General features: G+C 41.8%; 1 protein-coding gene across 3 annotated transcripts in view; it reads right to left on the reverse strand.

Annotated features, from left to right (window-relative positions):
- frmpd2 (FERM and PDZ domain containing 2) overlaps nucleotides 1–15,469 on the reverse strand; it is a 63,542-nt gene extending 48,073 nt beyond the window's left edge. The window contains exons 1-5 of one of the 3 annotated variants that reach the window (XM_017714333.2): nucleotides 15,324–15,469; nucleotides 6,108–6,233; nucleotides 1,349–1,512; nucleotides 320–385; nucleotides 14–193 (exon numbers count right to left, since the gene is read on the reverse strand). In XM_017714333.2, the coding sequence (XP_017569822.2) occupies nucleotides 14–193; nucleotides 320–385; nucleotides 1,349–1,512; nucleotides 6,108–6,228 (531 nt within the window). In that variant the 5' untranslated portion in view covers nucleotides 6,229–6,233; nucleotides 15,324–15,469. Of the gene's footprint in view, nucleotides 1–13; nucleotides 194–319; nucleotides 386–1,288; nucleotides 1,513–6,107; nucleotides 6,234–15,225 lie in introns of those variants that run through there. The other 2 variants (XM_017714332.2, XM_017714334.2) reach the window with 2 other exon arrangements.
- Between the last annotated feature and the right edge of the window lie 274 nt (nucleotides 15,470–15,743).

Below are 15,743 nucleotides of genomic sequence, written 5' to 3' on the forward strand. Positions count from 1 at the left end.
AATGCTGACTCACAGGGTCTTGCAGGACATCCTGGACCAGCTGTCTGATGACTCTGTTCGGCGGAGGGAGGAGATTGTTTTTGTGGTGCTGGTCACTTGCCTCCAGCAAAGCCAGCAACTCAGGGCGTCTGTGAGCCACATCCTCACACATGCTAAGCAGAAGGCTGTTCAGGTGGTTGCTGAGCTGAACGGGCTACAGGAGGAAAGAGCATTACAGCTTAAGCGAACAGCCCCATGACCTTTATGTCACCTGTTCAAACTACTTTCACATCTCAAAACATGGTTTTAAATCTTGAAGTTCTAGAATGATGATGATTACCTGATTCTGAGGAAGATGATAATCTACGGTCCAGTAGAGGGTCATTCCCAGAGAGAACACCACCATCTAGAACCAGCAATGAGTGAAATGATAAGTTTTCTGAGCACTGATCAGGCAAACAACAGCTTTCAGTGAAGAATTACCACAAAAGAATCATCATATTTCCCCCACACATGGCACTTTACAGTGCCGTAAAATTGCCATACAAGTGCCGTACAATTTGCCATATTGTGTGAAATGCTAATAAAACCAGAAAGCTGTAATTACTAAACTCTTCTTTGACCTGTTTTACACTGAAAACCTTATGAATGTTATTGTTTTTCTTTTTATTTTCACTTTTCTACATCATTTGAGTGTGGCAGATGTCCTTTACGTGAAATTCGTATGTAAATTCGCATGATGAATGGATTAATACAAATGCTCCAAAATTGCTTGGAATAAAATCAATTTACATTGACTGCTCAGAAAGTTTTTACCCTCTCTTGTAAAGCTACTATTTTGGAGATGCTTGTTTTCCTTTGGACAGTGACAATGTACTCACCTTTCCTTTAAACAACACTTAATTATCATCAAGCCTCTACTCGTTTTTAGTGGCAGACAGGCAGGCCAGTCCAGCACCTACTCTGATTACACTGCATTTACATTAATGACCTGACAAATTCTCAAAAGGGCAGATGTTTGATGATTTGCTGTAAATTAGCTTCTCCTATTGATTCTGTCCTGAATGTGTGGCTCCAGTGCCCCATATTTTATCTTTTATCTTTATCTTTTATCTATCATATTTTAAGTTTTTCTTCTGCTGCACTGATGCACTTCCTTCTCCAAATAGGGCCTATAATGTACCTAGAACCTCTTCTGACATGGTACTTACCACTTTTAGCAAGGTTTGACCTGTAAGACCACTTGTATGAATGCACTTCTCAAGCTGACCTTTCTAAGAAGAAGATTACAGGGTTCTCCTCCCTTTACCTTTAACCTTCACCCGACTCTCAGTAATCTCTCCTGCTCTGGATGAGCCGGGCAGCTCACCTTCTCCACATCCTGTCTGCTGGAAGAAGGCCGAGCCTGCGTCGTCTCCGGAGAAGTGAAGGAAGCCACATCCTCGGAGAGGCGGCAGGCTTTGAAGGCCACGGTGCCGCTGGGTGAGAGCAGCATGGAGCCTGGACTGATTATACTGCACAGGTTAGCAGGACCTGCAGAGAGCAACAATCAACTGATCTGCGCTCTTAGATAAAGGGTTCTTCAAGGGTTCTTTAGCAAAGAACATGAACACTTTGCATGATTAAAGGGTTCTTTACATCATGAAATGGTATCCCTGTTAGTGCTACTTGACCTCAGCGCAGCTTTCAATACAACAGACCACAATATTCTCCTAGAAAGGTTAGAAAACATGGTTGGAATCACAGGGACAGCCCTATCATGGTTCCAATCAGTTCGTCAGTGTAAACAATTTATCTTCCAATTATTCAAAAGTAAGATTTGGAATTCCACAAGGCTCTATTTTAGGACCATTATTATTTACACTATACATGTTACCGTTACGCACAGTTATAAGTAACCATGACATTAACTTTCATTGTTACGCAGACGAGACGCAACTGTACATATCAGCCAAGCCTGATGACAAATACAGATTAAAGAAAATAGAGGACTGTGTAAAAGATGTGAAATGCTGGATGTTACGGAATTTCCTCCTACTAAACAGTAACAAAACAGAGGTTCTCCTTCTGGGTCCAAAATTGGCAAGAAATAAATAAATCAGATTTAATTTGAAATCTCGCTGACTTTCCAGTTACACCTGGCTCTGCAGCAAAAAATCTTGGCGTCATAATTGATTCAGATTTATCATTCGATCAACACATAGGCAGCATCACTAGGACAGCTTTTCTACATCTTCGCAACATTGCCAAGATAAGAAATGCCTATCCCTGATGCGGAAACACTAGTACATGCCTTTATTACTTCCAGGCTAGACTATTGTAATGCACTACTGTCAGGATGTACAAGCAGGAATCTAAGCAAACTTCAACTAGTCCAAAACGCCGCAGCCAGGGTCCTCACTAAAACTAGAAAATTTCATCATATCAGTCCAGTGCTATCATCACTTCATTGGCTGCCTGTAAAATTCCGTATTGATTATAAAATTCTTTTATTGACATATAAAGCCCTACATGGGCTCGCTCCTGAGTCCCTGCAAGACCTTATTTCCCATTATGAGCCATCACGACTACTCAGATCCCAGAGTGCTGGCTTATTAATAGTTCCTAGAATTCATAAGGCTGCAGCTGGGGGAAGAGCTTTTTCTTATAAAGCCCCCAAACTCTGGAATGATCTTCCAGAAAATGTTCAGGACTCAGACACAGTCTCAATCTTTAAGACTAGGCTGAAAACTCACTTGTTCAGTTTAGCTTTTGGTAGTTAATTGTTCCCCCTTAGATAAAGGCAGCAGTTCCAGGGGTCCATGGACACAGGGAATTATAGTAAACTGAGACGATGGTGCTGTTGTCCCGCTGCTTGCACGCGGTCACTCAAGTTTGTGGACGGTGGAGCGGAGGGATGCCGAACTGTTTCAGAGTGCTGCCGTGTCTGTGTCTCCTTCTGGTTCTCTCCTTTTAGTTAAGCTGTCATAGTCAGATCTGCCGGAGTCATTAGCCACACTCTGTAAATGTTTACATTCCCTGTTTTACAAACAAACAGACAGAATAAAACTAATTCCCTCTCCCTGCCTTTTTTCCGAGTATACAACCACCCACATGTCTGGCTGGACACTGAAGGACGACTGACTGTCGAGCCCTCCTGCTACCCACTTCAGACCAGCTGCCCACGCCCCAGCTACTGCCACTTACCTTGGACTAGCTGCCCACCCTACACTGATGTTTTCACAGACTCCTAGCTATTACTACTACCAATACTACTGCTATTAATATTAGTTGTATAATCACTTGTAGGTAGTTTGACCAGAGGAGGATGGATCCCCCCTGGTGAGCCTGGTTCCTCCCAAGGTTTCTTCCTCAGTTCTGAGGGAATTTTTCCTTGCCATTGTCACCCCTGGGTTTTACATTCTTGTTAAAACTTTGTCTTTTCTGGAATTCTGTGAAGCTGCTTTGTGGCAACATCCGTTGTAAAAAGCACTATACAAATAAATTTGATTTAATTTGATTTGATTCTGCAGAGTGCTGAAGAGGATTTTATATAGAACCTTTTCTGAAAATGGTTCTAAATAGCATCAAAAGAGCTGACAATAGTAGAAGCCTTGTTGGTGCTATAAAGAACCATTTTAAACGGGATCTATATAGAACTGTCTACAGCACTTTGCAATCTGAAAAAACATTTCAAGATGTAAAGAACTCTTTAATCATGCAAAGTGTTAATTTTCTTTACTAAAGAACCCTTTTTTAGGTTTATATAGAGGGGTTGATCATTGATCAAGGAAGATATATGCAAATATGACATTCAAAATGGGCTGTGGCATATATGAACTGCTGGGACTGAGAAAATAATGTTCACATATTACCAAATTATTTCATTTAATAAAAAAGTTCAGCATTCCATAACATCAGGTCACACCTGAACCCACCTTCAACCACACGCCATGCCGACCTGTACCTGCCTTCAACCACAAGCCATGCACACCTGTACCTGCCTTCAACCACACGCCATGCAAACCTGTACCTGCCTTCAACCACAGGCCATGCCGACCTGTACCTGCCTTCAACCACAAGCCATGCACACCTGTACCCGCCTTCAACCACATGCCATCAACACCTGTACCTGCCTTCAATCACACGCCATGCACACCTGTACCTGCCTTCAACCACAAGCCATGCACACCTGTACCCACCTTCAACCACACGCCATGCAAACCTGTACCCGCCTTCAACCACACGCCATGCCGACCTGTACCTGCCTTCAACCACAAGCCATGCACATCTGTACCCGCCTTCAACCACACGCCATGCAAACCTGCACCCGCCTTCAACCACACACCATGCACACCTGTATCCGCCTTCAACCACACGCCATGCACACCTGTACCCGCCTTCAACCACACGCCATGCCAACCTGTACCTGCCTTCAACCACATGCCATGCACACCTGTACCCGCCTTCAACCATACGGCATGCTGACCTGTACCTGCATTCAGCCACATGCCATGCCGACCTGTACCCGCTTTCAACCACACACCATGCACACCTGTACCTGCCTTCAACCACACGCCATGCTGACCTGTACCCGCCTTCAACCACACACCGTGCACACCTGTGCCCGGTTTCAACCACACGCCATGCACACCTATACCGCCTTCATCCACGCGTCATGCACATCTGTACCCGCCTTCAACCACACGCCATGCCGACCCTTACCCACCTTCAACTACACACCATGCAAACCTGTACCCACCATCAACCACACGCCATGCCGACCCTTACCCACCTTCAACTACACACCATGCAAACCTGTACCCACCATCAACCACACGCCATGCCGACCTGTACCCACCTTCAACCACACGGCGTGCCCGCATTCAACCACATGCAATGCCGACTTTTACCCGCCTTCAACCACATGCCATGCACACTTATACCTGCTTTCAACCACACGCCATGCACACCTGTACCCACCTTCAACCACACACCACGCACACCTGTACCCACCATCAACCACACGCCATGCCGACCTGTACCCACCTTCAACCACACGGCGTGCCCGCATTCAACCACATGCAATGCTGACTTTTACCCGCCTTCAACCACATGCCATGCACACTTATACCTGCTTTCAACCACACGCCATGCACACCTATACCTGCCTTCAACCACACGCCATGCACACCTATACCTGCCTTCAACCACACGCCATGCACACCTGTACCCACCTTCAACCACACACCATGCCGACCTGTACCCACCTTCAACCACACACCATGCACACCTGTACCCACCATCAACTACACGCCATGTTGACCTGTACCCACCTTCAACCACACGCCGTGCCCGCCTTCAACCACATGCCATGCCGACTTTTATCTGCCTTCAACCACATGCCATGCACACCTGTACCCGCCTTCAACCACACGCCATGCACACCTGCACCCACCTTCAACCACACGTCATGCACACCTGTACCCGCCTTCAACCACATGCAATGCACACCTGTACCCACCTTCAACCACAAGCCATGCATACCTGTACCCGCCTTCAACCACAAGCCATGCACACCTATAACAGCCTTCAACCACACGCCATGCACACCTATACCCGCCTTCAACCACAAGCCATGCCGACCAAAGGAGAACAGTTCTGTGCTTTAAGAACACATCATGAATCTGACGGAAACTTTGTCTTAGAACCTTCATCAAAAACACCTTTAAAAGCAAACTGAGGACTATATTAGAGAGTAAGGCCCAATGTTTTTTATGTGTGTCAGCATTATATAGTCACCTAATTACTCTATCAGACATCTACAAGCCAGCTGAAATTAATTTAAAGCCAAAACATAGACTGAAGCTGTAGCACCGGTTAAAAAGTCAAAGAGCTTTCATCGAACAAAAATCTGATTTTATCTAAATAGTTATTTACTGGATCTTCCTTGACTTCATTAATTGTTTTCTCCGCAGCTCATTTGTTGCTCATCTGTTCTAAAAGCAGCCAATAACTCTCCGAACCCGCCCCACCCAGCCTGCCACAATACTCCCCACCCACAAACATTGATCGGGGTGTCTCAAAATGAGCAGATGCCTCTAGACCAGAGTCGAGTACTACAACACTACGTCTAAGTATCTCTGTACCTTTGCTGGAGATTCCCACCAAGGCTTCTGCTGCACCCAGCAGGAGGGCCCAGACCTCACCCTCCTCCAGAGGAGCTCCCTGTGACTCCAGCACCTCCGCCAGGGTCACAAATGTGCTCATCCTGCCTGCAGAACAAAGAAAGACAGAGAACTTCAGAGCGAGCAGCTTCCATGAAACAACAAGCAATATTTGGTACGTATTTGGTGCTATTTGAGTAGATAAGCTATTGCAACGCTGTTGAAACACAGACAGTATTCTGTATTTATATTTACTGGTAAATAAGCTCACAAATAAAGAAGTTCTAAGTAACTTTGAGGCTGTTAGCTTGATCTGAGTCATCTGTAAAGCAAAGGATATTCCAGTTGTAGCAATAATGTAAAGACAGTATGAGATATTTGGAGAAGCATGATGGCAGCACCACAAGGCTGGCACCACAAGGCTGGCAAACAGAAAGTGAGTGGTACACAGTGATAAATATGAAATAGTGCTAAATCTGAAATAATGCGTTTTCTTTGGGGACTATTTTGTCTCATAACACCCTGCATGTCTCCCTCCAGTATCGATGGATATTAAATAAAAATTGTAACATGTTGGGCATTGCAGCATGGTGGGTAGCACTGTCGCCTCACAGCAAGAAGGGTCTGGGTTCGATTCCCCAGCTGGGTAACCAGGGTCCTTTCTGCGTGGAGTTTGCATGTTCCCCCTGTGTCTACCTGATAGAAACTGTTTACCTTCAGTGTTTTGTGCTTATGATCATTTTAATAGACGTCAGTGTCACTAATTAATGATGTTCTATTAAAAGACTGGTTTACCAAGAGAGACACTGGAGTTTTTCCACCTAAAATGAGTTCATGAAGCCAGTCTTGTTATAAAAATGATAACAGGACATCAGAGCCATAATTAATCTTTTAGTACTTTTACTTTGATACTTAAGTACATTTGAAGGTAAATACTTTAGTACTTTTACTCAAGTGGAGGTCTAAAGGGAGGAACTTCTACTTTTACTGGAGTAATATTTTACCTTGTGTATCTCTACTTTAACTCGAGTACATGGTTTGTGTATTTCGTCCACCGCTGCTTTCGTATCACATTAAGAGAGCACCTACTGCTTTTTGCACAAAACAGAATTGTGTAAATGACACAGTAATTTACATTCCTTCCCTCCTTTCCTGTCAGCAGCGTCTGAGCGGACGTTACTGTTGGGGTAGTTAAAGTTCTGCAGTTCATGTTGTATCAGATGCAGCGTGTAATTTACTCTAAAGCTTCGCCAGGCTGGAGGAGTTGAGCAATAAAGGATAACAACCATATTTTATGTGTTAAAACTGGGCAGAATGTTGATTGCTCTCCAGCAAAGATAATAAACGTCTGTTATAATCACTGAATTTAATCAGCATTTTACATTGCAGCGCATTACAATATTCACAGCTCATATTTCATACGGAAATAAATGATGATGTATTTGCCTCTTAGGAATTCAGTTGGGAATTGGAGAAGCATGACTACAGCACCGCAAGGCTGGCAAACAGAGAGTGAGAGGTGTACAGGGATAAATATGAAATAATAAGCTTTCTCTGGGGACTATTTTGCCTCATAACACCCTGCATGTATCCCTCCACCATGAACGGATATTAAATATACTGTAGAATTTTCATTTTAGAGTGTTAGTTCTAAAATTAATGGTTCTTCAATGATTCTTGAGTAAAGACATCAGGCCTCATTCTCCAACATCTTCCGAAGTCTGTTCTTATGTGTGTTCTTGATGAAGGTCCTAAGAAAAAGTCTGCGTCACATTCATGTCGTGTTCTTAAAGCGCAGAACTGTTCTCACCTCTGAGCTCTTGAATGTGTAGACTCTGTTCTTACCTAAGAACAATCCCACATAGGAAACACTGGTGAGTCAGAACCTTCGTCAAAAGTGGATTTTAAGAAAAAATTAAGAAAGAAGAAAAAGGACGGTTGGTGAATGAGGCCCAATGGTTCTAGATAGAACCGTTCACACATATGAACCCATGAACCATTTGCATACTTAAATTGTCATTTAAAATATGATATATGCTTGTTTTTGAAAAGGGTTCTATGTAGAATGGGATCTATAAAGCACCAAAAACGGTTAACATTGTCACAACAGTAGAATGTTTTTTGGTCCTATATAGAGCCACATACAACAATTCTCCATCAATATGAAGAACCATTTCACCATACAGAGAAACAGTTAAACATGCAGTGTTCAAGGGTCTAAATAGAACTGCTGCCTTTACTAAAGAACCTTTGAAGAACCATATTTTTTGGTCCTGCAGAGTTTTTACCTGTCAAAAAGCTCTGACACTTCAATCCATAAGTGAATCCCACTGACACTTCTGTCGGAACAAAACCTCATATCTCCAAAAAGTAAAAAGGCAGTTTGAACAAAATCCTGGGGAGGGTTTTTACTTTTTGGACCTGGATTACCCACCTCTATGTACATATATATATTGCTGTTGTCGGCACAAAACCTTGTATCTCCATTTTTGTCATTTTCCAGTTTTTGACATAATTTGAAAATACCGGTTACTCTTTATATTGTCTGTAAATTTCATCAAGAATGGACCAAAAGTCCAAACTGACTTAGATAAAATCTTGGTTCCACTGACTTCCATTAAAAGTAAAGCAGGTTTTTTCCTTCTGTAAAGTTATCGTTCTGGAGGTACGAGGTTTTCTTCCCACAACAACGATATCTAATTTTAAACATATGGAAACACTCGACACCCACACAGTCCTGGAGCAGTAAAGAGCTTTCCCCTGCCTTTCCACTCCACATCATTGTCTTTTACACATTCACGCTGGGCCTCGCCTTCTCTACTGTAATTGGCTTTGATTCTTATTGCTCAGCCGGTGAGGTTGGGGGGGATTTGTTCTAATATGGTTCTGTTGTGGCTTTCATTTTTCCCTGTCTTGCCACCAAGAGGACAGCACAGGAAACAACAGGCCACTTTAATGGTTTCAGTGAGGGGTGCTTCAGCATATCAAAACAAAGCACTGCCATGGCTCAACAGGGGAGATGGTTATGTGTCTAAATTCATACTGAAGAGAATCTATTACAGTCAGGAATGTGACACAAGGCAGAACACTGGTACTCTACGCTAATGGGTCACTCTACAGAAACGTTCATTTTTCTGTCCCTAGCGTTTACATATATATAATGTATATATATATAATAGATATATGTATCAGCAAGGGAGTGGAGGATGAGTACAGGGTGACGGTGAAGGACTTTGTTGCATGATGCGAGCGGAACCACCTGCAGCTCAATGTCAAAGGAAGGCAAAGGAACTGGTGGCGGACCTGAGGAGGGACAAGGCATCGGTGACCCCTGTGTCCATCAGCGGGGTCAGTGTGGACACTGTGGATGATTACAAATATCTGGGTGTACATATTGGCAATAAACTGGACTGGGCTAAGAACACTGACGCCCTCTACAGGAAGGGCCAAAGTCGTCTCTATTTTCTGAGGTGCCTTAAACATCTGCCGGACTATGCTCAGGATCTTCTATGAGTCTGTGGTGGCGAGTGCTATCCTCTATGCTGTTGCATGCTGGGGAAGCAGGCTGAGGGTGGCAGATGCCAACAGACTCAGCAAACTGATCCGCAAGGCCGGCGATGTTGTGGGTGTGGAGCTGGACTCGCTGACGGCCGTGTGGGAGAGGAGGACGCTGTCTAAGCTGAAGGCCATTATGAACAATGGCTCCCACCCACTCTACGACACAGTGATGAGACACAAGAACTCATTCAGCTCAAGACTCATTCTACCAAAATGCACCACAGAGCGCCACAGGAAGTCATTCTTACCTGTGGCCATTAAACTCTATAACTTGTGTGATTCACAAAACTTGAATTGAACAGAATTGTGTGTGCAATAACTCCTGATGTTTCATATTACTATCAAAATCACCGCCACCTTACTATATTCATAAGTACTTAAATCTGGTGTACATGCTGTAAATTTCTCTATATTGTCTTATTAGTAAAGTGTTTATTTTTACATAAATGGCTGCAACTGTAACAACTGCAATTCCCCCCTGGGATCAATAAAGGAATCTGAATCTGAATTTGAATAACACTTAAAAAATGTCAGGGTTACAGTTTATTTACATTTTAAAATAAAACTATAAGTTTTATATAACAATTTAATACTATAACAATTTAACCTTCGTGACCCTTTAATTCAGCAAAATACTTTTTTAAATCAATCATATAGAATCTAATATTTTTAGGTAAATATTTTTCTGCAATTTTAACTGCAATAATCTATACATGACTATAGGAATATATGATTTACAACCCCAATTCCAATGAAGTTGGGACGTTGTGTAAAACTTAAATAAAAACAATATGATGATGTGCAAATCCTTTTCAACCTATATTCAATTGAATACACTACAAAGACAAGATATTTAATGTTCAAATGGATAAACTTTATTGTTTTTTGCAAATATACACTCAGTTTGAATTTGATGCCTGCAACATGTTCAAGTAGGGACAGGGGCGTGTTTACCACTGTGTTACATCACCTTTCCTTTTAACAACACTCAATAAGCGTTTGGGAACTGAGGACACTAATTGTTGGAGCTTTGTAGGTGGAATTCTTTCCCATTCTTGCTTGATGTACAACTTCAGTTGTTCAACATTCCGGGGTTTCCATTGTCATATTTTGCACTTCATAATGCGCCACGCATTTTCAATGGGAGACAGGTCTGGATTGCAGGCAGGCCAGTCTAGTACCCGCACTCTTTACTATGAAGCCATGCTGTTGTAACACGTGCAGAATGTGGCTTGGCATTGTCTTGCTGAAATAAGCAGGGATGTCCCTGAAAAAGACGTTGCTTGGATGGCAGCAGATGTTGCTCCAAAACCTGTATGTACCTTTCAGCATTTTTTTTTTTTGCAGTCATGCAGTCACTCAGGTTTGTGGACGGTGGAGTGGGTGAATGCCAGTGTCTCAGGGAGCCTCCGTGTCTATGTTACCTTCTGGCTCTCTCCCTTTAGTTAGGCTGTCATATTCAGACCTGCCGGAGTCATTAGTCACACTCTGATAATTTTTTACATTTTCTGTTCTTCATAAATACAGTCTAAACTAATTCCTAAATCTTTCCTTCCTCCGAGTTACTGACTGTCCACCGGTCCGGCCCAATACTGATGGATGTCCCACCCTCAAGTCCCCCTGTCCCCCTGATTGACCAGACTGATGGAAGTTTCTGGAACGCAGCTTCTCCACTACAGATCACATCCAAATCTATATGAACTCTAATTGTTTCCACTGTTGATTATACACACCTGAATATATTAGAACTGCGTGGATGTAAAATTGACTTTTCAATGTTTAACTTATAAGTTGTCTGACCAGTGGTAGGATGGTCCCCCCTTTAGATGTGAGTCTTGGTCCTCCCGAGGTTTCTTCCTCCTCCAGCTCTGAGGGAGTTTTTCCTTGCCTCAGCGCTCACGGGGGTTCTGTATATTCTGTATATTATGTTCAGTGTTTTGTCTGATTCTCTGTGCTGTGATTCCCATTTTTGTAAAGCTGCTTTGTGACAACATCAGTTGTAAAAAGCGCTATATAAATAAATTTGATTTGATTTGATTTGATTAATGGTGCCTTCACAGATGGGCAAGTTACCCATGCCATGGGCACTAACACACCCCCAAACCATCAGAGATGCTGGCTTTTGAACTTTGCGCTGATAACAATCTGGACAGTCCGTTTCCTCTTTGGCCTGGAGGACATGGCGTCCATGATATCCACAAACAATTTGAAATGTGGACTCGTCAGACCACAGGACACTTTTCCACTTTGCGTCAGTCCATCTCCGATGAGCTCGGGCCCAGAGAAGCCAGCGGTGTTTCTGGGTGTTGTTGATATCTGGCTTTCGCTTTGCATGGCAGAGTTTTAACTTACACTTGTAGATGGAGCGACGAACTGTGTTCACTGACAGTGGTTTTCTGAAGTGTTCCTGAGCACATGTGGTAATATCTGTTACAGAATGATGTCGGTTTTTAATGCAGTGCCGCCTGAGGGATCGAAGGTCACGGGCGTTCAATGTTGGTTTTCTGCCTTGCCGCTTACTTGCAGAGTTTTCTCCAGATTCTCTGAATCTTTTGATGATATTGTGGACTGTAGATGATGAAATCCCTAAATTCCTTGCAATTGCATGTTGAGAAACGTTGTTCTTAAACTGTTGGACTATTTACTCATGAAGTTGTTCACAAAATGGTGAACCTCGCCCCATTCTTGCTTGTGAATGACAGAGCCTTTCAGGAATGCTCCCTTTATACCCAATCATGACACTCACTTGTGGAATGTTCCAAACAGGTGTTTTTTGAGCATTCCTCAACTTTCCCAGTCTTTTGTTGCCCCTGTCCCAACTTCTTTGGAATGTGTTGCAGGCATCATATTCAAAATGAGTGAATATTTGCCAAAAATAACGTTAACAACAAAGTTTATCCATTTTAACATTAAATATCTTGTCTTTGTAGTGTATTCAATTAAATATAGGTTGAAAAGGATTTGCAAATCATCGTATTCTGTTTTTATTTATGTTTTACACAACGTCCCAACTTCACTGGAATTAGGGTTGTAAAAGACATAAAGTAAACAAAAGCCAATATAATAAGTATATAGTATAAGTAATATAAATTATATAATGAAAGTTCCTCAGGAGTCGTGTCACTGGTGTCACTGCGTAACAAAAACTTATTTTGAAATAAAAGTCACACTGATGACATCACTCGACTTCCTTCTACCTGTTTTCTGAGGATCTATGAAGAAAAGCTCATGGTGAGTCCACTGTGTCTTTCAGTTCTCAGAGATTTTCTCATTCAGCTCATGATCTCATATGAAGCTTTTAGGTGACGTCACTGGTGTGACTGACTTTATTCTGAAGTCATTGTTAAAAAATAGAACACAAATGGACTAAATTTTATATTTTAGTGGATCTTCCATGATTGACAGCGTGTGGTTTGATGTTCTGCAGCAGCCGTTCTGTAAAATGCATTGTTCATTAAAAATGTCTCTGGTGTTTCCTTTATTTTATGGAATACCGATGAGGATCGGTAACACCAGTGACTCCTAAAGAGAAAGAGAAGTAGACGTTTCTGTAGAGTGACCCTAATAACACTCTCTGACTTTCAATCAGCTCATGTGTGATGTCTAGATAACAAGAAGCACAGATTTAGATGCCCTGCTGACAAAATAGCACAAACCAACATGAATTCTAAACTGGTTTATGCTGATTTTTCCCAATATGTCTATCAAAACAAAGCTGTCAAAGATTAAATTATATGTTGGAGATACGCAGCGGAAGACGTCCTCACAGCTGCATAGTGGCTCATAATGAATAAATGGGCGCCGCCTTTAGCTCAGTGTGTTTACCTGGCACAGACCAGCATGAATTCCTGGCTGGTCTAAGCTGCTTTCCACCGGTCTGGTGTTGATTTAGCTGGTCACTAAGCGAGGTCATGCTGGTTGAGCAGTATAGCAGCATTCAAAACAAAACATTTATTGGTTTTGCTGGTTAGCAATCATAATGGTTTTGATGTACTGTAGTCTCTTTAGCTACCTCTGCGTATCTTTACCATTTTCATTATGTGGTGCCAACACACACACACACACACACACACACACACACACACATATATATATATATATATATATATATATATATATATATATATATATATATATATATATATATATATATTTAGTTATTCCAATTTTAAAACCAGCCAAAATTTTCAGGAGAGAGATTTCACTAACCATACAAAAATTATTCCAAAAGGCCTTCTGTTGTTTATAATGACAATTTAATTCTCTTTCAGGCCCCAGGCAAAATATCTTGGGACAAAATGAATTATCACAATAAAATTCTATTTATATTTTTAAAAATAAGGATAGTTACAGGTCATAGTTACAGGACAGACTATAAACGTTATTTTTACTATTTGAACTAAAAATGAGTCAAAATTGCTATTTCACTTAGAAATAATATGTGTGAAGTCATTCCTGTGACACACCAAACAACATGAATTAAAAACTTTTATAAAAAAGAAATGATCATAGTTTTATGTTGGTTAACCAACAAGCATTAACATGCCTCTCAACATTTCTCGTGGAATTTCTTGCTTCAAGCGAAATGATCAAATTGTCATAAACACAACAAATGTTCTCCAAAAAAAAGGAACCTTCTTGGACCAAAGACTAAAAAGTACTATGAGAAATTTGGGTCCTGTAGCCAAATCGTCTGAGAGATTTCGCTTTCAGATTTGTGCTCAGTGAAACTTAAAGAACAGCTGCAGTGAAGGGAGCAGTAAAAATCCAGGGTGGGTTAAAAAAAAAAAAAACAGGTTAAAATTACACCTGGAGGCCTCCTAAGAACCACCTGGAAGACACCAAATCTGTTCTTATGTGAGATGGTATCTGATTCAGAGCAAGTAAAATGTGAGATTTTCAGAGAAATTATTATCTGAGTTCATTTTTGGATTTTTTTTTCTTCCAAAATTCCAACTTTGATTAATGTTAGAGATTCAAAACAAAAGAGTTATTAAAATGTCAAGAATTGGTTGAGTAGGCAGAGCCACAAAATGGCCTGGTGCCAAGTTTGAGCTATTTTTGTCCAGCAGAAAAAAATCTGTAGCCAAATTTCATGAACTTTTTTAAAACTTTGGGCACAATTTACCATATACAAGTGATACACAGACACTTCTGTTGATTATTCTTGTTTTCAGATCGTTTTCATGGCTTCAAAGCTGTGGGACAGTGTTTGCCACCAATGATAGAATGAGGTAATGTTAGACATCAAAGGGGAGTTTATGTCATGAACATGTATCACTTCAATATTAATAAACCACAGTTTATACTGAATCTGAACAGTAAAATAGATGAACATTTAAAACAACCTCCTTTCTAAGTAAAGCAGATCTAGAGACGGATGGCACTGAGTCTAGAACACTGTAATTATGCACATATGTATGGAGTAATAATTAATATTCAGTCTGCCAGAAAACTGCCCTGAAATCTGTTACAGCAACACAGTTTGTGATCTTATAGCACTGCCATGTCTCAGAGGAGGTTACAGACGAAAAGCTGTTACCTTTTCACATCCGAACGAGCGGTTCTCCTCGGCGGGTTCTCCTGAGAGTCTGAGGTTCAATGCTAATCCTCTCAAGCATCCTACTGCGCTTGTCTCACCTGCATTCTAACAGCAGCATTCCTCAAAAACAAGGGTGGTGTTCCAGGTCTTCTATTCAGGGTTGCTCTGTAGGCCTTGGTGTGTTTCCTTCATTGCTTTGTTCTTCTGTCCTATTCAACATGCAGCTCATCAATTCTACGTCTTCCCTTCATCGGTCCTATTCTTAGAGGCCAGCCATAAGAACTCAATTGGATTAACGGAGCAAAGTGCCAAGTCAGTCCGCAGCCAATCGGGGAGGTCGCTGAGCCAGCTAATCCGGAAAGAGAACTGACACCTTAAGTACGTCAGGTTTTCAGCATCAGGAGAAAAAAAAAACCCTCCAAAGTTCAGTCTTAGAAGCTGGTTGATGATTTTCTGAAGTAATCAAACCCATTCAGTGGTGTTGAGGTCTGGACTCTGGGGTGGTCAGTCCATTGTTC

This window comes from Pygocentrus nattereri, chromosome 13, assembly GCF_015220715.1.
Source record: "Pygocentrus nattereri isolate fPygNat1 chromosome 13, fPygNat1.pri, whole genome shotgun sequence".
Classification (NCBI taxonomy): domain Eukaryota; kingdom Metazoa; phylum Chordata; class Actinopteri; order Characiformes; family Serrasalmidae; genus Pygocentrus; species Pygocentrus nattereri.